This window comes from Macaca mulatta, chromosome X (genome assembly GCF_049350105.2).
Source record: "Macaca mulatta isolate MMU2019108-1 chromosome X, T2T-MMU8v2.0, whole genome shotgun sequence".
Lineage (NCBI taxonomy): Eukaryota > Metazoa > Chordata > Mammalia > Primates > Cercopithecidae > Macaca > Macaca mulatta.
The window spans coordinates 113,644,362-113,670,758 of record NC_133426.1 but is presented as its reverse complement, the minus strand read 5'-3'; the positions used below and the strand labels follow the sequence as shown (position 1 = coordinate 113,670,758).

General features: G+C 37.3%; 1 protein-coding gene across 5 annotated transcripts in view; it reads right to left on the bottom strand.

Moving 5' to 3' along the window:
* TBC1D8B (TBC1 domain family member 8B) overlaps positions 1-26,397 on the bottom strand; it is a 67,184-nt gene that overhangs the window by 11,223 nt on the left and 29,564 nt on the right. For all 5 annotated transcript variants that reach the window (XM_015127958.3, XM_028842456.2, XM_015127959.3 and 2 more), the window contains exons 8-16: positions 25,006-25,155; positions 24,267-24,417; positions 23,569-23,783; positions 16,133-16,250; positions 14,585-14,870; positions 13,242-13,371; positions 12,596-12,694; positions 506-574; positions 102-342 (exon numbers count right to left, since the gene is read on the bottom strand). In XM_015127958.3, the coding sequence (XP_014983444.2) occupies positions 102-342; positions 506-574; positions 12,596-12,694; positions 13,242-13,371; positions 14,585-14,870; positions 16,133-16,250; positions 23,569-23,783; positions 24,267-24,417; positions 25,006-25,155 (1,459 nt within the window). The remainder of the gene's footprint in view (positions 1-101; positions 343-505; positions 575-12,595; positions 12,695-13,241; positions 13,372-14,584; positions 14,871-16,132; positions 16,251-23,568; positions 23,784-24,266; positions 24,418-25,005; positions 25,156-26,397) is intronic.

Genomic DNA, 26,397 nt, shown 5'->3' with positions numbered 1-26,397 from the left:
ACTGTAACCCATGGTGATACATTTGACTAAATTGGCAATAATAGGCAGTACTAAGTATTTCTAGGAGCACTTTTTTTTTTAACTTAAAAAAATCTTCTTACCAATTGCAGAGGAGAATTCTTTGAAGTTTATAAGGCAATCAGAGTTTTCGTCCAACAATCTGAATGTCCATAAAGCTAGTGAGTCTCTATTTGCCGAATGAGCCCAGGGACTCAACAAGTGATACAACGCTCTGAACTGCTGGCAGTCAATCTGATACTGTTCCAAATATGGCAGACTGGGGTCATGATGCTTCAATACAGGACAACCCAAACACCAATAACAAGATAAAAACAGCTCTTTCTATTAAAAATAAATAAAAAGGGAAAGTTACTAATTAGAAAAAGTAATTTTGGAAGATTTTAAAAACCATGTTTGCTAAAATAAAGATAAAAATAATTAGAATGGCTGTGATACAATTCTGCTAAAAAAGCTTTATTTTTCATTTAAAAAAGAACAACAGTACCTTGAAGATGACATAAAGTTCATCCAATTCATGAAGGCTCAATTTCACATCTTGTGATACAACACGCAACTTTAAAAAGATTAAAAGCAATTTAGTACACAGAATTTAACATTGCAATAAAGACATTCTCTTTGAATTTACTTAGAGTCTCTCTCTGCTAGAAGAAAATATTTGTCTTTTAACTTCTTAAATGAATAATAAAAAATTATCTTATAAAGTTATTATCTATTTTGTCCTTTTAAAAAGTAGTAGTAGACTAGTTCAATTCTACTGTAATATGTACTTTGCTCTTCATCTCTTCATACTCAGAAATCACTGCCAAAGGACAGCCACTTAATGTCTATAAATATAAGTAACACTATTCTAAGTCTTATTCCATATATTCCTCTCTTGCCACATAAGCAGCATATCTAGTCATCATATGAGGTTGCCATTAAATACTTCAAAGGCATTGGGAGATGTACATTCCCTATCTATGCCAAAAACCATAATCCAATAAGTAATAAGCTTAGAAAATATGTAATTTTATCCTGTTCCATGAAGAAGCACTTCCTTATGTTAACCCTTAAAACACTCACATCTAACAGTTTGCTTTTCTGAAAGGGTTGGGGAAAATAATATCAAAATACTTAGATTTAGTAACAAATGCAGAAAAGGGTCCATTTATTACTAAAGCTAAACACACTGTAACCCATGGTGATATAATCTGACTGAATTGGCAATAATAGGCAGTACTAAGTATTTCTAGGAGCACTTTTTTTTTTTTTGCTTAAAAAAATCATCTTACCAATTGCAGAGGAGAATTTTTTGAAGTTTATAAGGCAATCAGAGTTTTCATCCAACAATCTGAATGTCCATAAAGCTAGTGAGTCTCTATTTGCTGAATGAGCCCAGGGACTCAACAAGTGATACAACTCAACAAGTGATACAATAATGGTATAATCATTATGGTATCTAAGAAATTTGAAAGCAAAGGTAGAGAAAAAAGCTAGAATTGAGGAAATAGGGAAAATTAAAAAAAAAAACCCAGTAGACTCAGTAAATAAAATTAAGAGTTGGTTTATTGAAAAAATCAATAAGATGGACAAATTTCTGGCAAGTGAGATGAAAAAAATCACAAATGACTATCATTGAGAAGTGGGTAATTTAAGCATGGATACAGAGGTCATTTAAAGTGCCCAGCAGGGGCATGGTGGCTCAAGCCTGTAATCCCAGCACTTGGGAGGCCGAGGCAGGCAGATCACTTGAGGCCAGGAGTTCAAGACCAGCCTGGCCAACATGGTGAAACCTTGTCTCTACTAAAAATACAAAAATTAGCCAGGTGTGGTGGCGTACGCCAATAATCCCAGCTACTTGGGAGACTGAGGTACAAGAATCACTTGAACCTGGGAGGCAGAGGTTGCAGTGAGCCGAGATCATGCCACTGTACTCCAGCCTGGGCGACAGAGTGAGACTGTCTAAAAACCTGTCTTTAAAAAAAAAAAAAAAAGTGCCCAGCGTGGGATGGGCCAATATGGCAAACTAGAAGCAGATAATGGGTGCTGCTCTCTTATGGAGGGGAAACAAAGGGTTTAGTGAACACTGACCCTAAAAGCCGACCATCTAAGAAACCACACTGGGAACCATCAAAGCAGCAAGGGTACACAGAGAGCAGAGAGGAGTGAAGCTGGGCAGTAGCCTATCTGGCATCAATGTTGAGTCAGGAGAAGCTCCCCAATACGGGAAAGGGTAATTCACACTCTCCATGGGGATCTGTGTAAGGCTGGGAATGGGAGAATCCCCCTGCCCTAACCCCCTACTCACGACTCTCATCCTCCCACCTCACCTCTAAACTGAGGCAGAGAGCCACCCAGACGGTTTGTGGCGGCAACTCTTAAGTCCAAGGGGACCTCTACAAGCCTCGGATCCCGGAACAGACCAACACTAGCGCCACAGACCCAATAGAGGCCACAGTCATGGTGCCTGGGAGCAGTAAGATTGGTCCACCCTCCTCACCAGACAAGGCTTGGTGCCAGCTTCCAACCCAGCACTCCCGCTTCTGCCTGAAATCAGCCAGAGGCTGCAGCCTCCTGTTGTCCCATGAAACACCTACACGGCAGGGCGGACGACCCCACCCACTCCTGGCAGGGCAGATGACCCCACCCACTCCTGCCAATGGTAGCCAGGCGGGCAACACCTGCTAGAGCTTCTAGCCCAGATGTCCCGCTTCTGCCTGAACTCAGCCAGTGGCTGCAACATCCTGTTGTCCCTGGAAACACCCAAAAGGCAGGCAGGTGACCCCACCAAGGTCCACCACTGGTAGCCAGGTGGGCGATGCCTGTTAGAGCTTCCAGCCCAGTGGTCCAGCTTCTGCCTAAACTCTGCTGGCAGTTGCAACCCCGGGTACCCTCGGGATGCACTTGGACAGCAGATGAGGTGACACTACTCACCCCCGCAGCTTCTAGCTGGGCGGGACTTTCTGGTTTAGGTGGTGCCCAAGCATCACTCAGAGATAAGACACCCAGGTTTGCAGGCTGATAGAGGGTTGGTGTGTGCCTCCCTCCACAGGGCCGACTCAGTAAGGATAAGACCTGTTTGCCAACTGTGGCTCCTACCTAAGGGAGCCCTGTGAACCAGAGCACCCAACAAAAGAAATGTGGGCATGAAGCCAGTAATTGGAGGGGGTTCCTCCAAGGCCCAGGGGTGGACTAGGTGAATGGGCCATCTCCCTGCCCCCAATCACAGACCACTACCCCGGAGCCATGCAGCAGAGCAAGAAGCCATCTGCTGGCTAACACTCTTAAGTGCCACCTACCGGATTGCAGCCCAAAACACAACACTAAAATACTCTGCCAGTATATACCACCTGTGAAAACTAAGGTAAAGGCTCCTACCGGCACCCAGCCTGAGCCAATGCATGTGTATGCTGCCACCCTGCTACGGATGCTGGCATGCACGAGCAAGCATGGATTCCACTGCCACCACCCCGATTAAGTGTTTTGGCTAGCACCTCCACTGCAGTGATGAAGCCAATGGACTGGGAACACCTCGGCCTCTCTGGCAGAGCAGGTTCCTAGCCCCAAGGGCCCAGAGAACAAAGCTGGGGGTCTGGTACCAGCCCCACAGAGGTAGTGCACTCATCTCAGGAAAGCTCAGGTGAGCTTTGGCCATCTGAAATCTTCAAAATCAAAGCCAGTCAACTGAACCCACCTTATACCACAATCAAACCCCCAAGGGCATCAAAGAAGATAAAAGCCAAAAAAAAAAAAAAAAAAAAAAAAAAACCCCATCCAAAGGAAAACAACTTCAGAGATTAAAGGAATATCAGCTCACACAGATGAGAAAAAACCAGCACAAGAACTCTGGCAACTCAAAAAACCAGAATGTCACCTTACCTCCAAACAACTGCACTAGTTCCCCAGCAGTGGTTCTTAGCTAGGCTGAAATGGCTGAAATGACAGACATATAATTCAGAATATACATAGAAATGAAGATCATCGAGATTCAGGAGAATGTTGAAACCCAATCCAAGGAATCAAAGGAACACAATAAAATGATACAGGAGGTGAAAGACGAAATGACCATTTTAAGAAAGAATCAAACTGATCTGATAGAGCTGAAAAACTTACTACAAGAATTTCATAATACTATCACAAGCATTAACAACAGAATAGACCAAGCTGAGGAAAGAATCTCAGAACTCGAAGACTGGTTCTCTGAATTAGCTTAGACAAAAATAAATGAACATTTCCCCAACTTTGCTAGACAGGCCAACATTAAATTCTGGAAATGCAGAGAACCCCTGCAAGATACTATATAAGATGACCATCCCCAAGCCACACAGTCATCAGATTCTCCAAGGTCAAAATGAAAGAAAAAATATTAAAGGCAGCTAGAGGTAAGGAGCAGGTCGCCTAAAAAGGAAATCCCATTAGCCTAACAGTGTACTATTCAGCAGAAATGCTACAAGGCAAAAAAGATTGAGAGCCTATATTCAGCATTCTTAAAGAAAAGAAACTCCAGCCAAGAATTTCGTATTCAGCCAAACTAAGCTTCATAAGCAAAGGAGAAATAAGATCCTTCTCAGACAAGCAAATGCAAAGGGAATTCATGTTCATTAGATCTGCCTTACGAGAGATCTTAAAAGGAGTGCTAAATATGGAAAGGAAAGACGATTATCAGCCACTACAAAAACACACTTAAGTACATAGACTATTGACACAATAAAGCAACTACACAATCAATCAATTTTGCATAATAATCAGCTAACAACATGATGACAGGATCAAATCTACATATATTAATATTAACCTTGAATGTAAACAGACTAACCAGAATGTAACCAGACTGCCCTAATTAAAAGGCACAGAGTGGCAAGTTGGATAAGATAGTGAGATGCAACTGTATGATGTCTTCAAGAGACCCATCTCACATGCAATGACATCCAAAGCCTCAAAGTAAAAGGATGAGGAAGAATCTACCAAGCAAATGGAAAACAGAAAAAAGCAGGGGTTGCTATTATGATTTCACACAAAACAGACTTTAGGCCAACAACAACAACACCGCAAAACAAAAAAGGAATTATATAATGGTAAAGGGTTCAAGTCAACAAGAAGACAACTATCTTAAATATATATGCAGTCAACACAGCAGCACTCAGATTCATGAAACAAGTTCTTAGAGGCCTATAAAGAGACTTAGATAACTACACAATAGTAGTGGGGGACTTCAACACCCCACTGACAGTATTAGACATATCATCAAGGCAGAAAACTAAAAAAGATATTTGGGACCTGAACTCAACACTTGACCAAATGGACCTAACAGACATCTACATAACTTTTCCCCTCAAAAACAACAGAATATATTCTTCTCATCTGCACATGGCACATACTCTAAAATTAACCACACAATCAGACATAAAACAATCCTCAGCAAATTCAAAAAACCCAAAATCATAACAACTATACTCTTGGACCATAGCATAATAAAAATGAAAATAAATACTAAGAAGATTGCTCAAAACCATATAATCACATAAAAATTAAACAATCTGCTCCTGAATGACTTTTGGGTAAGCAATGAAACTAAGGAAGAAATCAAGAAATTATTTAAAACTAATGAGAATAAGGATAAAACATATCAGAATCTCTGGTACACAGTTAAAGCAGTGTTAAGAAGGAAGTTTATAGCATAAAGGCTCACATCAAAAAGTTAGAAAGATCTCAAATTAACAACCTAACATCACACCTAGAGGAACTAGGAAAACAAGAATAAACCAACCCCAAAGCTAGCAGAAGACAAGAAATTACCAAAATCAGAGCTGATCTGAATGAAATCAAGACATGAAAAGCCATATAAAAGATCAATGAATTCATGACTTGGCTATTTAAAAGAATAAGTAAGACTGATAGAACACTAGCTAAACTAATAAAGAAACAAGAGATGATACAAATAGACACAATCAGAAATGACAAAGAGACATTACCACTGACCCCACAGAAATACAAAAAATACCCTCAGAGACTACTATGAACACCTCTATGCACACAAACTAGAAAACCTAGAAGAAATGATAAATTCCTGGAAACACACAACCTGCCAAGATTGGACCAGGAAGAAATTGAAACCCTGAACAGACCAAAAGCAAGTTCTAAAATTGAATCAGAAAACAAAAAACAAAAAACACCAATCATAAAAAGCCCAGGACCAGATGGATTCACAGCCAAATTCTACCAGACATATAAAGAAGAGCTGGTACCATTCCTACTGAAACTATTCCAAAAAATTGAGGAGAAATGACTCCTCCTTAACTTATTCTATTAGGCCAGTATCATTCTGCTGCCAATAACTGGCAGAGACACAACAAAAAAAGAGAAAACTTCAGGTCAGTATCCTCGAGGAGAACAGATGCAAAAATCCTCAACAAACTGCTAGCAAACCAAATCTAGCAGCACATCAAAATGCTAACCCACCATGGTCAAGTATGCTTTATCCCTGGGATACAAGGTTGGTTCAACATACACAAATCAATTAATGTGATTCATCACAAAAACAGAACTAAGAACCACACGATCATCTCAATAGATGCAGAAAAAGCTTTCAATAAGATTCAACATCCTTCATGTTAAAAAGCCTCAACAAACTAGGCATTGAAGAACTATATTTCAAAATAATAAGAGCCATTTATGACAAATCCACAACCAAAATCATACTGAATGGGTAAAAGCTGGAAGCATTCCCCTTGAGAACCAGAAGACAAGGATGCCCCCTCTTACCACTCTGGTTCAACACAGTATGGACGGTCCTAGCCAGAACAAGAGAAAGAAATAAAAGGCATCCAAATAGGAAGAGAGGAAGTCAAACTATTTCTATTTGCAGATGATATGATTCTATATGTAGAAAACCCCATAGTCTCAGCCCGAAAGCTCCTAGATTTAGTAAACAACTTTGGCAAAGTTTCAGAATACAAAAATCAATATACAAAAATCAGTAGCCTTTCTATGTACCAACATTGTCCAAGCTGAGAGCCAAATCAAGAACTCAGTCCTACTCACAATAGCCAAAAAAAGAATAAAATACCTAGGAATACAATAACCATGGAGGTGAAAGGTCTTTACAATGGGAATTACAAAACATTGCTCAAAGAAATCAGAGGTGACACAAGCTAATGAAAAATATTCCATGCTCATGGATAGGAAGAATCAATATTGTTAAAAAGGCCATACCAACCAAATCAATTTACAGATTCCATGCTATTCCTATCAAACTACCAATGACATTCTTCACAGAATTAGAAAAAACGATTACAGAAAATTCATATGGAACCAGAAAGGAGCCCAAATAGCCAAAGCAATACTAAGCAAAATGAACAAAGCTAGAGGCATCACGTTATTCACCTTCAAACTATACTACAAGGCTACAGTAACCAAAACAGCATGGTACAGGTACAAAAACACATATAGTCTAATGGAACAGAATGAAGTGCCCAGAAATAAAGCTGCACACCTACAACCATCTGATCTTTAACAAGGTCAACAATAACAAGCAATGGGGAAAGGACACCCTATTCAATAAATGGTGCTGGGATAACTGGCTAACCATATGTAGAAGATTGAAACTAGATCCCTACCTTTCACCATATACAAAAATCAACTCAAGATGGATTAAAGACTTAAATGTAAAATGTATAACTGTAAAAAGCCTTGAAGAAAACCTAGGGAGTACCATTCTAGACATAGGCGGTGGCAAAGATTTCACAACAAAGATGCCAAAAGCAATTGCAACAAAAATAAAATTTGACAAATGGGACTAATTAAACTAAAGAGCTTCTGCACAGCAAAAGAAACTAGCAACAGAGTAAACAGACAACCTACAGAATGGGAGAAAATATTTGCAAACTATGCATCTGACAAAGGTCTAATATCCAGAATCCATAGGAACTTAAAAAATTAAAAACCAGGCCAGGCGTGGTGGCTCACGCCTGTAATCCCAGCACTTTGGGAGGCTGAGGCGGGTGGATCACGAGGTCAGGAGATTGAGACCATCCTGGCTAACACAGTGAAACTCTGTCTCTACTAAAACTACAAAAAATCAGCCGGGCGTGGTGGCACATGCCTGTAGTCCCAGCTGCTCGGGAGGCTGAGGCAGGAGAATGGCGTAAACCCGGGATGTGGTGCTTGCAGTGAGCCAAGATCTTGCCACTGCACTTCAGCCTCGGAGACAGAACAAGACTCTGTCAAAAATAAATAATAAATAAATAAATAAATAAAACCAAAAATCAAACAACTCCACAAAAAAAGTGGGCAAAGGTCATGAACAGACACTTTTCAAAAGAAGACCTACATGCAGCCAACAAGCGTATGAAAAAATGCTCAACATCACTAATCATTAGAGAAATGCAAATCAAAATCACAATGGGATACCATCTCACACAATCAGAAAGGTGATTATTAAAAAATCAAAAAATAGGCCGGGCACGGTGGCTCAAGCCTGTAATCCCAGCACTTTGGGAGGCCGAGACGGGCGGATCACTAGGTCAGGAGATCGAGACCATCCTGGCTAACACGGTGAAACCCCGTCTCTACTAAAAAATACAAAAAACTAGCCGGGCGAGGTGGCGGGCGCCTGTAGTCCCAGCTACTCAGGAGGCTGAGACAGGAGAATGGCCCGAACCCGGGAGGCGGAGCTTGCAGTGAGCTGAGATCCGGCCACTGCACTCCGGCCTGGGCGACAGAGCGAGACTCCGTCTCAAAAAAAAAAAAAAAAAAAAAAAAAAAAAAATCAAAAAATAACAAGATGCTGGTGAGGTTGTGGAGTAAAGGGAATGCTTATACACTACTGGTGGAAATGTAAGTTAAGTTAGCCACTGTGGAAAGCAGTTTGAAGATACCACAAATAACAGAGAACTACCATTCAACTCAGAAATCCCATTACTGGTCATATACCTAAAGGAGTATAAATTATTCTACCATAAAGACACATGCATATGTATGTATGTCACAGCATCATTTGCAATAGCAAAGACATGGAATCAACTTAGATGCCCATCAATGGTAGACTGGATAAATAAAATGTTGTCAATATATACCATGGAATATTATGCAGCCATATAAAAGAATAATATTATGTTCTCTGGAGCAACATGGATGGAGCTGTAGATCGTTATACTAAGTGAACTAACAGAGGAAAAGAAAACCAAATACTGCATGTTCTCACTTATAAGTGGGAGCTAAACATTGAGTACACATGGACACAAAGAGGTGAACGATAGACACAGGGGCCTACATGAGTATGGAGGGTAGGAGAAGGGTGAAGATCATAAAACTACCTATTGAGTACCATTCTTATTACCTGTGTGATGAGATAATCTGTACATGAAACCCTGTGACACATAATTTACCTATATAAAAAACATGCAGCTGGGTGTGGTGGCTCATGCCTGCAAACCCAGCACTTGGGGAGGCCAAGGTGGGTGGATCACTTGAGCTCAAGAGTTTGAGACCAGCCTAGTCAACATGGTGAAATCCCATCTCTACTAAAAATACAAAAATTAGCTGGGCATGGTGGCAGGCACCTGTAATCCCAGCTACTAGGGAGGCTGAGGCAGAATTGCTTGAACTCAGGAGGTGGAGGTTGCAGTGAGCCGAGATTGTGCCACTGTACTCCAGCCTGGGTGACAGAGTGAGACTCATTCTCAAAAAAAAAAAAAAAACAAAAAAAAAACAAAAACCAAAAACAAAACAAAACAAAAAAACAAGGAAGCCTGCTTCTACTGCTATTATTCAATAATTCTCTGAAGATCCTACCTAATGCAATAACACAGAAAAAAGAAAAGAGGTATAAATGTTAGGAAGGGTCAAAATTCTAAGACTGGAAATGACATGCTTGTCTATTCAGAAAATTCGAGGTCAACTAAAAAAAATAGTACAATTAATGAGAGTCAATAATGCAACCACTTAGAAAAGCAACATACCCAAATCAATAACTTTTACACACACAGCCAATAAACAATTAGGCAATGTAAAGGAAAAATGATCTCATTCATACTAGCAGCAAAACCACAAAATATATAGGGGTAGAATAAACCCAAAAGAAATGTGTAAGACCTACATGATGAAAACTAAAAATGCTTACTAAAGAACATTTAAAAAGACAGATTGTTACAATGAATAAAAGCCTTAACAGATTTCAAAATAGACAAACTACAGTAACTGAAACAGTGTGGTACTGTTGTAGTAACAAAAAAAGAAAGTCCAGAAATAAAGCCCAGGTATGTACGTAAGAATTTAGCATATGAAAAAAGTAGAGTACTGTGAGTTAAATAAACTATTTAATAATTGGTTTTTACAAAATAAGTGATTTCAGTTGGAAAAAACATAATATTACATAATAAACAAAAATATGCTCTAGGTGTATTAATGTTCTAAATGTTAAAAAAGCAATACCAGTACTATAAGCCAATATGAAAAAATATTTTTATAATTTATGTAATTTTAAATAGGGAAAGCTTGCTAAGTTTGATATGAAACCCAGATACCATGCAATAAAAAAGAGAAAGACTTCATGAAAATTTGTAACTTGTATAATCTGAAAGACATTATAAAGATAATGAAAGAAATAATAAGACTAGGAGGAAATATTAGGCCACAAATATAGCTGACAAAGAACTAGTACTACTAATAGTCAAAAGAGCTCCTACAAATCAATACTTAAGACAATCTCATTGAAAAATAGGCAAAGGCTATGAATAGGCAATTAAGAGACTAAATTGAAAAGGCTAATAAACATATGTGATCAGTGAATTGAAACCTTAAATGAAAAGTGATATTTGATCTATCACATTGGCACAAATTAAAGATTTTGTTTTGTTTGCTTTAGAGACAAGGTCTGGCTCTGTTGCCTAGGCTGGAGTGCAGTGGCATGATTATAGCTCAATGTACCCTGGAACTCCCAGGCTCAAGGTGATCCTCCCATCTCAGCTTCCTGAGCAGTTGGGACTATGAGTGTGTGCCACCATGCCTGGCCAACAAATTCAAGATTTTAAATATCTGGTGTTAGTGAGAATGTGGGGAAAGGGACATTCTTACAGGCTGCTGGTGGGATTACAATTTGGCAAAATCTTTTGAAGCATAATTTGGCAGGGACCTGTCAAATTTTAAATGGGCATACCCTTTTACCCAGCTTCCACTTCCAGATATCTATCTTGCAAAGAATATATATACAAGAATGTTTACATACAGTATTATTTGTAAGAGCAAAAAAGGGAGACATATTAAATGTACATCAACAATGAGTAAATTATAGCATATCCATATTATGGTACACTATTCAATGCATTAGGAAGAGTGAGGTAGATCTATATTTACTGATATTCAATAACCATGATCTATTTTTGAATGAAAAAAGTTGCAGAGCAAAGTGACTAGTATGATCTCATTTCAAAAACTATATCCTTCCAATACACATGCATGTGTGCAGACACCTAGAGAAAAGATCTGAAAGGATATATGCCAAATTATTTTAAGATGTTTACTTCTGGGGTAGGGAATCTACTTTTTACATTGATGTAATGCTTAAATTATTTACAGTGAGCATGTATTACTTCAGTAAATTAAAAAAAATGCTAACATATAAAAACTAAAACAAGGGGCCCTATGCTAACCATGTCACAGTAACCTCACTGAATTATTCAATTGAAATCTAAACCTGGAATCTTCAGAAATGTTAGTCTTCCCAGATTTGTGTCTCTGAGGACCTTGGCCTTTAAGCAAGTAGGTTTACAAGACAACACATGGCCATGATAAAAGCTCAAACAGTACAGAAGAATATAAACAGCAAAGTAAAACTCTCCTCCTTCTGACCAGCAATCTATTAATCCGATTCACCAAAGGCAACCAATATTAACACCTGCTTATGGAGCCATCCAAATATTAAAATGACAAGTATTTAAAACATAGTATTTACTTTTGGTATCCAAGGATAATAATATTCATTGGAGCACTGACTACTGTGTAGATCAGCTGTTCTTACTGATGCAGCACATCACAAATATGTTATGCTTAAATGCCAACATGATAGCATTCAACACTGAGCTGCAGGCTAGGTGTGGTAGCTCATGCCTGTAATCCCAACACTTTGGGAGGCCTAGGTGAGGAGGATCTCTTGAGCCCATGGGTTTGAGACAGCCTGAGAAACACACTGAGACCCTATCTCTACAACAAAATTTAAAAAATCAGCCAGGCATGGTGGTGTGTGCATGCAGTCCCAGCTCCTCAGTAGGCTGAGGAAGAAGGAGTTTTTGAGCCCAGGAGGTAGAGGCTACAGTGAGCCATGATCATGCCGCTGCATTCCAGCCTAGGCAACAGAGCGAGACCCTGTCTCAGTGGTCTTGAAGGTCAAATAGTACAAAACATGTTGGAGAAGGCAACATAATTCAACCTGAAGAAAATAATTTATTTTCTCTAAAAAATAATTTACCATAGGCTAAACCTTGGCAAGGATCTAGCTCAAAAGTTTAGTCCTTTTTATTTGCCCAGAATGATAATTTCTAAAGAAAGTTAAAGAAAAAAATTACTCCAACTGGTTTTTCCCCATTGGTTGCATACTTACCACATTCTGTTTTGTTGTTTCCTCTAGGGTCTGTATCACATACAACCTATTTCGACAGCGCATACTGTGTATATCTTCATAGCGAATATTACCATATTTCTGCAAGAGATATGATTTCAGTAGATATTCATTCATAATAAACATCCACTTCTTCTTTTACAATTCAGTTTTATCAGACTCAATTCTTGGAGGCCTTGATTCTATTTCTAGGTAATTTCCTGACTTATTCAATGATTTTGCAAATTTTCACCTCCCATGTTCAGTTTTTAAATATATTCACTGGAGAGAATTCCATCTACTATGTACATAGACTAAGTACAAAAATATGGGTAAAATTCGTAATCTCTAAGAAGTGAATAATAATAATGAGAATAATTCACCTTTTGATACAGAGATAGATGTTTAAAGTAGTCATTATTTGTGAAAGCAAGTGAATTTAATTTCATTTAATGAAAAACAAATTGAGGCAGAGGAGATTACACAACCTAGGAACAGTTCACAAAACTCATTTTAAAAGTTAAGTTGGATTTTAAGTTGTATGTCTACTTGCATTATTATCTTACACTTAATATACCACTAGAGATATACCATAGTTCAATCATTTTAAATATGCTAGGTAATATATTTATGGAATGAAGAAACTTACCTCATTTGATTCTCTAATCAAATCTGTAATATCCACTCTAGTATGACTGGTTTTTTCATCACTCACATTTGAACCCTGCTGAACATTTGAAGGCAATGGACTATCCTTATTAGTGACATTGTCAAAGAACCTATTGAAAAGTGATAGTAATACAATAATTAGTGGAACTACCATTATTAAAGCAGAGAAATGACACCTAATTTCTCCCTAGGTAGAGGTTACTTTCAACTGAAAGGACAAGAGGTCTCATGAAGAAGTGAAACTTGTTTTTTGTGTTTGAGATGGAGTCTTGCTCTGTCACCCAGGCTGGAATGCAATGGCGCAATCTTGGCTCACTGCAACCTCCGCTTCCTGATTTCAAATGATTCTCCTGCCTCGGCCTCCCAAGTAGCTGGGATTACAGGTACCCATCAACATGCCTGGCTAATTTTTGTATTTTTAGTCGAGATGGGGTTTTGCCATGTTGGCCAGGCTGGTCTTGAACTCTTGACCTCAGGTGATCTGCCTGCCTCGGCCTCCCAAAGTGCTGGGATTACAGGCGTGAGCCACCGCGCCCGGTCAAGAAGTGGAGTTTGAAGATGGTTGAGCGTTAGGAGGGCATGGGTGAGGGAAATGGGATAGTGAAGGAATCATTTGGGGTTTTGAAGGAAGCAAACAGACTCACAGAGTAATTGGCAAATACCACATAGCCCAGTAAGAGTGGAATATAGGGTATGTAGAAGTGTATAGGGGGAAATAAGTGAAGAAAGGTAAACTGAGCCCTTACCACAGAGTTCTGAATGCCAGAGTAAGATGTTTGTATTTTATTCTGTATATAATGGGATTTCATGTGGCATTACGATAGTTGCCCATTCAAATATTTATTCATTTAGCATACACACATACACACACATACAACACATGTGCTCCAATACAAAATAGCATCCATACAAAAGTTACTAGGAAAATAAAGTTCAACCCACCTGCAACCACATAGAAACCAGAATAACTTCCCAACCACTGGATATTTAACATTATCAACTACCCTTTTCCTGCTCGAACTACTTCTACATAGACACTTTATAGCTCAAACTGGGAATATGAAAGTCCTAGCATACTGAATCAACAATATTAGTGTAAATGTGTACATAATTTAGTAGTTCACTTCAAAGTGATTTATTCTTGCTGTATTTTTTCTGGAGATAGAGGACTGGACTTTAGGCATAGCTGTTTCATTCAAGTGGCTTTGTAATGTCAGGCAAATTGAAATTTCTAGGGCTCAGTTTCCTCTGTAAAACATGGGGATTGAACAACATCATCTCTCAAATTTCCTTCAGATTTAAATGTCATGGTTCTTACAATACCTGTTCAAAGCTGTCACAGCTTCAGCATCATCTTTACAAGTCAGCAGTTTGTCTAAATTATAGTCAAGTATTGCCAATCCCAGTTGCAAAATGGCCTTTATTCCATCATAGAAGAAACAGTCCACCACATTCACTGCACTTTCAATAGGTAGCACACTAATAAAAAGTGTGAGAAACCAAGAGAGAGAAACTGAGGAAAAGAATGTCATATCAGTCATGTGTTCTGTCAGCTGAGGAAGGTGATCCCTGATAAGTTCTTCAAAGACTGCCTGATCCACCAAGGCACCTAGAGAGTATCAAAAGAAGTTTAAAAATAAACATTTTTCAAAAGGACTTGTTTCCATACCTCCCCACTTCTATTAGCATGCTGATGTATCTCATTTTTCTTCCTTAAATTATGAACTCTTTCAGAACCTTTTCTGTATTTTATACATCTAACTGCTAGTAGTGTCATGTACTTCAGAAACACAATTCAAATCACTTGGAGTTATTTATTAAGTCTTTATTATATGCAGAGATCTGTACTAGTTATTATAAGAGCTATACCAATTAATGAAATAGTCTCATGTTCAGGGAGTTTAATAGCTAGCACAACTCAAGATAAATACACAAATAATTATAATGAAAGACAGTACAATCAATGACCTAACCACAATCCTGAAAGCCTATTACGGTACAAAGAAGAGACCATCCATAAGTTTTAAGGTGAGGGGTCACAGATCTGTAAATATTTGATGACTAAAGAAAATATTGGCCAGGCACGGTGGCTCACATTTGTAATCCCAGCACTTTGGGAGGCTGAGGCGGGCAGATCACGAGGTCAGGAGATTGAGACCATCCTGGCTAACATGGTGAAACCCCATCTCTACTTAAAAAAAAAAAAAAAATTTTAGCCAGGCGTGGTGGCGGGCACCTGTAGTCCCAGCTACTTGGGAGGCTGAGGCAGAAGAATGGCGTGAACCTGGGAGGCAGAGCTTGCAGTGAGCCAAGATGGTGCCACTGCACTCCAGCCTGGGTGACAGAGGAAGACTCCATCTCAAAAAAAAAAAAAAAAAAAAAAAAAAAAAAATTAAAATTAAAAAAATATATACAATTAACAAACTAAGAACTTCATCCTTCTTTGAAATCTTGCAAATTATCTATATAATTCATACAAATGTGGAGATTTTAAGCTGATTGAAATCTCCCTCCCATCAAGAAACTACAAAAATTCACCAGTAGCTCTGGATACTTGAGATCGCCATTGTTTTAGCAATATAGAGCTTATGAACTTAATGTTTCCTTTTTTGTTAAGAAACAGACCAGGTATTTTATTTTAAAAAGCAACATATTAAACAATCTTTCTGACTATACATTCAGTACAAAAAGCTCTTCTTTTGAGAATGTCAGTGAATGTGACATTTTGATATTGCTTGCATTTTATACCACAACTGAATTCATCAGTCCTTCTATTTTATTAGTAATTAGACAAGAGACACTAGAATTGTTTAGAAAAGAAATGTACATCTCCGTGTGTGTATGCATATGTGTGTGTGGTTTTTCTTTTACCAATAATTCGACGATTAAAATAATCAGGCAACATTCGTTCACATACAGCAACCAGAAGCCAAAAAGCTTCTTCCTCTTTTGCATATAGAAGCAGCACTGAAGTCAAAATATTCATTGCCTAAAATTCACAGAAAACAGTATTAAAAAGCAAATATTTCTCAGGTAATAATTATACTTTTTCAAACATAATAGTTTTTGACAGCAACAAGAATAACTGAGAGTAATAATAATGTAATAACAGTGGAAACATGAGAACTCTGAGCCAGTCCAAGGCAAAACAAGGTGAAGTCAGGCTAACATTTGATAATCAGTTATTTTATAAAGTAACATTCAAGAAAAGTGAAGCAGTAATATAATAAATACAGAATACTATAAGTAAAACCTCTCTAATTTCAAAGAGTGAAAAACCTTAATTATCACTAATCTGAAAAAAGCCTACATAATTTTCAAAGACATACTAAAATGAAAGAAAATGAACTTCATCTGTATTTCCAACTACCTATAAAGAAACAGCCCTCAGATATGAATCATTCTCAATTTTGTCCAAAACTGAACATCTTCTTTCCCCTATCAAGTAGGATTCTTCTTATCTATCCTAGTTTTGATTATGCTGAAAACTCTCTATCTGCTGCATCTGTTTCGCATCCTAGAGTTTCTTCTTATAAAATGTCTTTCAGATTTGCTTTTTCCTTCCCATTCCCACTACCACTCTAACTTGCTGCTGCTTCTTACCTATCTTGCACACAAATGTCAGATCATTACTTTTATATACATTGCCACATCCCTTGTTATAAAGGTAATAAATCCTTAATGGATAGAATTTGGAGAGAATGGAAAAGTATAAATGAGAAAATAAAACCTCTTGTATCCTACGTACCCAGAAATAAACTGTTAAGTTGATATATTTTTCTGCAGTTTTTCCTCCTTTTTCTCCTAAAATTTATGTACTAAATCTTTATTTTTTCACTTAGCACTATATAGTAATATTCAATGCCATTAAATATTTTTCTAAAACAGTATTTTTAATGACTAAAAAAATCTAAGGTGGATATAATATAAATTATTTAACCATTCTATTATTGTTGGACATTTAGGTTAATTCCAATTTTTTGCTATTTCATATAATGCTGCAGTGGTTATCTTTTTCATATAAATTTTCATCCAACTATACTTTTTTTCTCAGGAAAGATACCTAGAAATGAAATTGTTTGGTCACATGGTATTTTTTTTTTTTTTTTTTTTTTTTTTTTTTTTTTTGAGTCGGAGTCTCGCTCTGTCGCCCAGGCTGGAGTGCAGTGGCGCGATCTCGGCTCACTGCAAGCTCCGCCTCCTGGGTTCACGCCATTCTCCTGCCTCAGCCTCCCGAGTAGCTGGGACTACAGGCGCCCACAACCGCGCCCGGCTAATTTTTTGTATTTTTAGTAGAGACGGGGTTTCACCGTGGTCTCGATCTCCTGACCTTGTGATCCGCCCGGCTCGGCCTCCCAAAGTGCTGGGATTACAGGCGTGAGCCACCGCGCCCGGCCGGTCACATGGTATTTTTAAAAGACTTCATATTATTGCCAAATTAAATTCCTGAAAGAAAATACCAATTTATATTTCTGACCAATAGTGTTTAAACGTTTATTTCACTGCATCTTTGCCAATATTGTGAATCGTAATAACTATAATCATCTTTATTGATTTGATAGTGAAAAATGGTATCTCATTGTTTTAATTTTAATTTCTTTGAGGTTGCACTTTCTTTTTCAGACTTTAACATCAACCTGTATTTTCTCTTTGGTGATTAATCCTTTCATGTCCATTGCTTATTTTTATACTTTGATACCTTTCATATAGATTTGTATATTAATTATGTCAATTTCTTGCCAAATCTAGTACACTGTTTGATGTCAAGCTTAGTTTTTACTGAATCATTTTCCCATGCAAGAAGCCATACTGGGAGGGGATGTAGTAAAAATGGCAGAGTAAGAACTTCTAAAAATGTTCTCCTCTATAAAAGCAACAAGAACACTGACAAAAGTCATCGGAATCAACTTTAGAACTCTGGAAATTAACCAATAGCTTACAGCAATTCACATAGCATTTATTTAAGAAAATGGCTAAATCTCAGTAAAACCAGTAAACTTTGTGGCATTTTAAATTGCCCTATTCCCACCCCCCTCCCCAGTTTCACAGTAGCCTTAAAAACCAACATCTAGGCCGGGTGTGGTGGCTCACGCATGTAATCCTAGCACTTTGGGAGGCTGAGGTGGGCAGATCACTTGAGGTCAGGAGTTCATAACCAGCCTGGCTGACATGGTGAAACCCTGTCTCTACTAAAAATACACACACACACACACACACACAAAACAGTGGGGCATGGTGGTGCACACCTGTAATCCCAGCTACTCATAAGGCTGAGACAGGAGAATTGCTTGAACCCAGGAGGTGGAAGTTGCAGTGAGCTGAGATCGTGCCACTGCACTCCAGCCTGGGCAACAGAGCGAGACTCTATCATAAAAAAAAAAAAAAAGAGAGAGAGAGCGAGAGAGAGAAAAAAAGAAAGAAAGAAACCAGCATCTAGCAATTACAGTAGAAACCAGTACCTAGTAGCCACTGAATGTAACAGAATGGGGTTGGAACTGTGGCAAAGCCCCATTACCGAGTAACTGTTATTTGACTTGTCTGGTGGTTCCCTGGAAGACTCTTCTCACAAGGCTGTCCTTATTGGACTTGACACAGAGCTCCTCTGGTGTAAACAGCCTTTTCCCCAGCGGTGTTTGTTGAAAACAATCAGAGGCAGTTGTTGAACATGTGGCTATCCAAGGCAGTGGATAGCAGTTAGGCCAAACAATATGCTAACAAAATGTTAAAAGAAAAGTGGGGCCTTTGAAAAACTGTGACATATTCCTGGGAACTCAGAAGGCCAACTACATGCATATGGCTTTATGTATACTCATAGCTGTATGTATGCTTAGGAAAGAACAGAAAAGACCTAAGCTCTTATCTCCAGTTAATCTTCCAGCTTTGTGCAAGCAGAAAGTGATAAAGATCAGAAATAGAGAAAAATCAACAAAAGCAAAAGTTGGTTCTTTGAAAAGATTAAAAAAGACAAAAAGGATAAAAAACATAGAAATATCTTTAGGTAGCCTAACTAAAAAAATTTTCAAAAAAAAGAACAAGAACGAGATAGTGTGAGAGATCAAGAGTGTGAAAGTGAGGGTGTGCAAGAGTGTGAGTGAGAAGGGGGACTCAAATTATTCTAATCAGGAAATAGAGAACTATCAACCTTATAGAAGTAAAAAAGATTATAAGTGATTATGCTGAAAAATTATATGCCAACAAATTAGATAATCTAGATAAAATGGACAAATTTCTAAAAAAAACCACAAACTACTGAAACTAAAATGGGAAAGGTGAAATAGACCTATAATAAATAAAGAGATTGACTTAGTAACGAAAAAACTTTCCACAAAGCAAACTCTAAGAACAGATGGCTTCACTGGCAAATTCTACCAAACATTTAGAGAATAATTACCACCAATTCTTCACAAACTCTTCAAAAAATAGGAGAGGAGGAAATGCTATCCAACTCATTCTAAGAAACCCAGACACCCAAACTAGACAAAGACATCACAAGAAAACTATATATCAATATATCTTACAAATAAAAACATAAAAATCCTCAACAACATGTTACCAAGCTGAACTTAAGAACATATAAAAAGGATCCCAAAAGGCTAAGTGGGATTTATTCTGGGAATGCAAAAGTGATTCAACATATAAAAATCTGTATATGTTTTTTCCATATATATACACACACATATATTTTTTCCATATATATATATAAACATATATATATGTTTTTCCCATACATATATATAAATATAGGAAAAAATCACATGATCATCTCAATTGACACAGAAAAATCATTTGACAAAATCAATACTCTTTCATGATAAAAACACTCAACAAACTAGCCATATAAGAGAACTTCTGCAACCTGATAAAGATGATCTACAAAAACCCCACAGTTAACATCATACTTTATGGTGAAAGACTGATTACTCCCCTTAAGATAAATAACAAGACAGGGACATGCATTCTTGCCACTTCTATTCAACGCTGTACCAAAGGTTCTAGCCAGGTCAATTAGGCAAGAAAAAGGGAAAAAGAGACATCCATACTGGAATAGGAGAATTAAAAGTAACACTATTTAGATGCCATGATTTTGTATATAGAAAATCCTAAGGAATCCACAAAAAAATCTACTAGAACTAGTAAATAAGCTCAGCAAACTTACAGGACACCAGATCAGCCATCAGTTGTATTTCTATATGCAGGCAACGAACGATCAAACCATGAAATCAAGAAAACGATTCAATTTACTATAATAAAAAATTAAAATACTTATAAATAAAATTAACAAAGGAAGTGCAAGCCTTGAACACTGAAAACTATAAAACATCTTTGGATGAAACAAATTAAAGAATAATTAAATTAATGAAAAGGAAAGACATCTTGTCTTTATGGGCTGGAAGAGTTAACATTGTTAATATGAAATACTCCCCAAATTGATCTACAGATTCAATACGATGACTACCAAAATCCCAGCGGCTTTTTTTTCTTGTTTGCAGAGATTGACAAATTGATCCTAAAATTTGTATGGAAATACAAGGAACCAAAAGAGCCAAAACAATCTTAGAAAAGAACAAAGTTAAAGAACTCACACTTCCTGATTGACAACTTTCTACACAGATGCAGTAATCAAGACAATGTGACACTGGCATAAGGGTAGACGTACAAATCAATGGAATAGAATTGAGAGTCCAGAAATAAACTCTAACATTTATGGTCAACTGATTTTTAACAAGAGTGCCAAGGCACCACTTCACGTTCACTGGGATGGCTGCAATCAAAAAGAAAAGACAAGAAGTGTTGTCAAGGATGCACAGAAGTTAGAATCCTTGTATATAGAATGAAGGGGAGATTTGGTAAAAAAATAAAATAAAATAAAGACAAAGAAAAAATAAAACCCTCATACATTGCTGGAGGGAATATAAAATGGTACAGTCTCTTTGGAAAATAGTTTGACAGTGCACCAAAATGTTAAACAGACAGTTATCACATAACCCAGAAATTTCACTTCAAGGTATTTACCCACAAGAATAAAAAGCAATGTCCATACAAAAACTTGTACATGAATATTCATAGCAGCATTATTCACAACAGCTGAAACAAGAAAATATCTCAAATAACTATCAATGTTGAATAAACAAAATGTGGTATGTATCCATATAATGGAGTATTATTAAATCATAAGAAAGAAATCCTGATACATGCTACAACATGGATGAACTTTGAAAATGATATGCTAAGTAAAAGAAGGCAGGCACAAAAGATCACATATTGTATCACTCAATTTATATAAAATGTGCACAATAGTCATATTCATAGAGCTAGAAAGTAGGTTAGCAATTGCTTGGGTTGGTAGTAGGAGAAATGGGGAGTAACTGCTAATGGATATGGGGCTTCTTTTTAGGGTGATGAAAATGTTCTGGAATTAGATAATGGTGAAGGTTTGCACAACTTTGTGAATATATTAGAGACCACTAAAGGGGTGACATTTGTGGTAAATCAATTATATATCAACATTAGATAGATACAGATGATAAGATTAGATAGGATAGATAGATAGATAAATAGATAGATAGATAGATAGATAGAGTGAGCAAGCTAGCCAGCCATGTGTCTCACGTAGGTTTTTGATCAAAACCAACAAAATCTGTTTACCATATTAAGTTTAAACTGTTTTCCCAGGCTTTGAAGATTCTTCATGATCTTGTCCCATACAAATTTACTTTTTTATTCCAATGTGAACCTAGTGAATCTTATCTCCCAAGGCAGGCTTATTCTCACCTGAATGGTATCACTCATACTTTAACCCCGAATAACTTTCCTCCTGCCCGCCATGTTTCTAACTTTGCTCTCATCTTTTAGAAGTCAATATTAAGTGCTGCCTATTTTGAAGCTATCTCTAAACTACTGCTTACAGACAGTATCACAGGGTCTGTGAGTATAAGCTCTTTGAGAAAAGAAGCATTATGCTTCTTTTGTACCTTTCAGAGATCCTAAAATATGCTAAAAATCCTTGCCATTTAGATGTTCCATTCACTTAAACAGTTTTTCAAAAAAAAAAATATATATATATCGACAAGTTACAGTGGATAGGTAGTATTGGCATGCAACAATTACAGGTATTCAACCCATTATAAATAAATGTATGGCACAGAGTGCTATCTATCCATGACATTCTAATCTCCTCTTTTTCCATAGTAGCTGCACATGTCTGTTCAGCCACACTATACTCTACAGACTGCCTTGTGAATAGGTGTATCCACGTGACTACGATTATCCAATAGAATGTGCATGAAGTGGTATCTGCCCCTTTCAAGCCTAGCCCGAAAATCTTTTAGTTGTTTCTCCATGCTCTTTCCCTGTTCTTGTGAGTGCTAATGGTGATGAAAGTGTACTCGGGAAGCTCTGTTTTGAAAATGACAGTCTGCTGTCAGCCTACAGTCTAAGTTCCTGAATAATCTCATGGAGGAGAGCTGCCTTCTGACCTGAAGAGTAAATCTCCTTTGTTTATTCCTTCAAGAAATAAAATTATACTGTTTCATCTATTATCTGTGTTTGTGTTAGCAGTCTGGCCTACCCTAATTGATGGTGTGCTCCTAAACAATTTGTTTTCCAATGATTCCTCCACTGCCTGTAAAATAAAATTCAAACTCCAGCTCTATCCCAATCTACCTTATTGATTTGTTTCTCCAACTACTTCACTTCATCCACCCTATGTTTCTATCAAACTAAACAAACATGGTCCTATATAAACTTTAGGTTTACACCTACCTGTGTTCGGTTACATGGATTCCCTCACCTGGCATGTTCTTTTCATTCTATTTCCATATGTCCAAAATTCACCAATTTTTAAGACCTGCAAATGCTACCTTTTCCACGAAGCCTTCTCTGACGCCTCCAGATGAAAAATAGTTTCTCCTAATTATAAATCATGACAGGACTTTCTATTTCTCTAACAGTTTTTCTCACTTGATTTTTGTTTCTTAATGAATATGCTTTAACATCTCCTGGTCTACATACTTTTAAGGGAGGACCCTTATCTGATACATCTTTCTTTATATAGCCTTAAGTTCCTAGCAGAGTATCCTTTATAGAGCAGAAGTTCAATAAACATTTGTTAACTGAAAAAGAAAAATAATGAAATATCAATTCTCCTAAGTATTCCCACTACCATCCTACTTAAATTAATACTATCCTCTATCTATCTCACCCCAATCTCTTTCCTTATAATCATCACTTCCAAATTAGTGGAGTTGGATTTGATGTGATTTTATTTGGAACATACACATACACTTGGGCTCATAGTTAAGTCATACCTGGCAGTATCCAATTTTGGGATTCCTGTATGCATAAGCAGTGAGTACCCTTCTCAGTGCAGATATGCCAGTGTCACTCTGAAAGGCTGGGTGCTCAGGCAGAGAGCGACGTAAATCACGTTCAATTTCTTCAGTAGCCAAGTTGCAGGTCCCTAAGGACTGCTCAACTACTTCAGCATAATAGCCAGGATTAGTAGCCATGTCATTAACAGCACCTGTGAAGATTATTACATTAACATACAACAGAAGAGGGATAAAATTAAGCTATTATTTCATATATACATAAAGAATTGGATTTCATTTCATTACCTTGATATTTAGCCTTATGCTTAAGTGATTCCTGAGCACAAACAGAAGAGCTTTACACTAGAATCTATGTCAAGCTACTAATTTTATCCAACAGAATACCATTTTCATGAGCTTTTTTCCCCCTTAACTGACTGTTGACACTAGAGATAAAGATTCCCCCATTATACATATCTTGCCTAATAAACTAATCTGCTCAGATGCTGGATGTGTGGATAGATAGGTAAGTTATAGGTAACTACTTACCTTTCTCTCTTTGACTAGTCTGAACTCAAGATGAGTAAGACTTTGTACTAACCATCTTTGTAATTCTTTCGCTTTAGCTTACGGCATAACTCCTAGAAAGGCATAGTTAATATCTGTTAAATAAATAAAGTGAATAAATGCAATACCTGAAAAAAGCATCCAGAGTTCTCCTCTTAAGGTTTCTGGAATCCCTCTTACAACAAGACCTCGAGTCTTTTTGGTTCGAAACATACTAACACCACGCCCACATTCTGCAAAGAGTATTTTCCATGACTGTTCCTTCATTTTTTCTTTCAACTGTAATGACAGAAAAATCAAAACAACTAAATCTAGTGAGAAATTAACTGTAAAATAACTTGCCCACTCTCTTTACCTTGAAACAACATCTATAGAAATTAAGAACATAGAAAACCAAAATCAGCATTCACCCAGGGGTGAAACACTGAATCCTTGTCATCATGAAAATCTTGTAAACTCATGTGAGCACAGCAGCTTTAATTTACTATTTTAATTCTTAGCTAAATTCATATAAAAATGGTAAAAGTGTTATACTTGGGAGGCAAAGCTTTAAACCATCAGTCTCCCCAAATCACGTCTATGTCAGGATTAGAAATCTATGCAAATAAAACCCAATGTCAATAAATATGTACAACTATTATGTATCTGTAAAAATCCCCAATGTCCAACTTTTATCTTTTATTTTCATTCCTGATAATAGTCCTTGTGTATAGTGGAACTAAATAAGTTACACAGTAGTACCTGCTGGAAAACTTTTCAAGTCCCAAAAGAAGAATTTTCAGTTGTGTCACCTTCTAGTCTGCTTTTAAAATTTTTACTTTTCACCAACTGTTTCAGCCCATAGGTTTAAATATTTTGTTTTCCTACCATTTTAGAATTAAGAGTCTCCAAATTCTGAGGGTGAAATACCATCATTAAGGCTTCAGTGTTCACAGTTTTACCACATTCCCTCTGACTTGTTGAAGATTGAGCCTCAAAATTATCAGATGGCTCTGTAGACTCAGAACTAATAGCAAGCTGAAAAAGAAAGAATGCAATTATCCCAGATGCATGCTTAAGTTTCTGCAAGAAAAATATTCTAATGTTTACTGTCATTTATAAGCCACAATCTATATACATAACAAATATTAAAGCAATATCTCAGAGACATACCTATCAAAATTAGATATGTCAACAACCTGACTTCTAGAATGGCAAGCTCAGAATCTCTATGAACACACTCCCCAACAAAAGCAACAAAATAGTGGCAAAACATTCAAAATAAACCACTTCAGAACACTGGAATTAACCAAAGGCACGCAATAAACTGAAAAGCATCTATTCGAGAAAAGCTAATGAGCCTGAGTAAGACCAGAAGAGTCTGTGGGGCTTTTAACTCTATCTACCTGCCCAAGCTCAGAAATGAAAGCCAGTAGTATGGCAGCCAGTGGATCTTTTGGAGTTTCATTAAAAGCCTTATCCCTAGGGCATAGACAATATTTGACCAAACTTGCAACTCCCTGGAAAATCTCTATTCCCAGGGTGTTGTTATCATTTGATTTTATTCACAGCTCAGCTTGGTGAAAAAACTCTGTTCCCAGGGTATTATAGAAAACAATAGCAATTGGCTGGTGACAACCTAGCTGTCCAAGGCTATGATTTCAGCTAGAGCAAACAAGAGCCTGGCTAAAGATTTAAAAGGAAGACCTGAAAAACCAGATGTGATATGGAATTTTGAAGGGCTGCAACATAGTCTTGGGGATCTAGAAGAATGAATACACGTACAGGGCTGTGAACATGCCTAGGAAAGAAACGGGACAGAAGAAGGCCCCAGTCACTCAACTCTGGCTATCTTTGAAAGCAGGGAAGAAAAGCTAAAGCTGATGTGTAAATTGCCTGAAGTTTGACGTATGCCTTGACACAGATATCCTTGAGAAAAAGGTGGAATATTTGATAGCATAAGGCATTTAAGGAAATCTAACCCATCACTGAATAACCACTAAATTATACTGATTCAGGGGGTGATCCAAGGAAGTCAGGCTTAAAAATAGAAATAAGAACTTAAAAAAGCAACCAATAGAAAGTGTCTTGAGGGGACCCACTTGTTGGATTTCATAAACAAAGACTGTAAAGTAGCTATTATAAATATATTCAAAGAATTAAAACTATGTTTAAAAAAATAAAGTACCCATTAAAAAGTGGGCAAAAGGTCTAAATAGATACCTCACCAAAGAAGATATAAATGGCAAATAATCATATGAAAGAGGTTCAACATCAGAT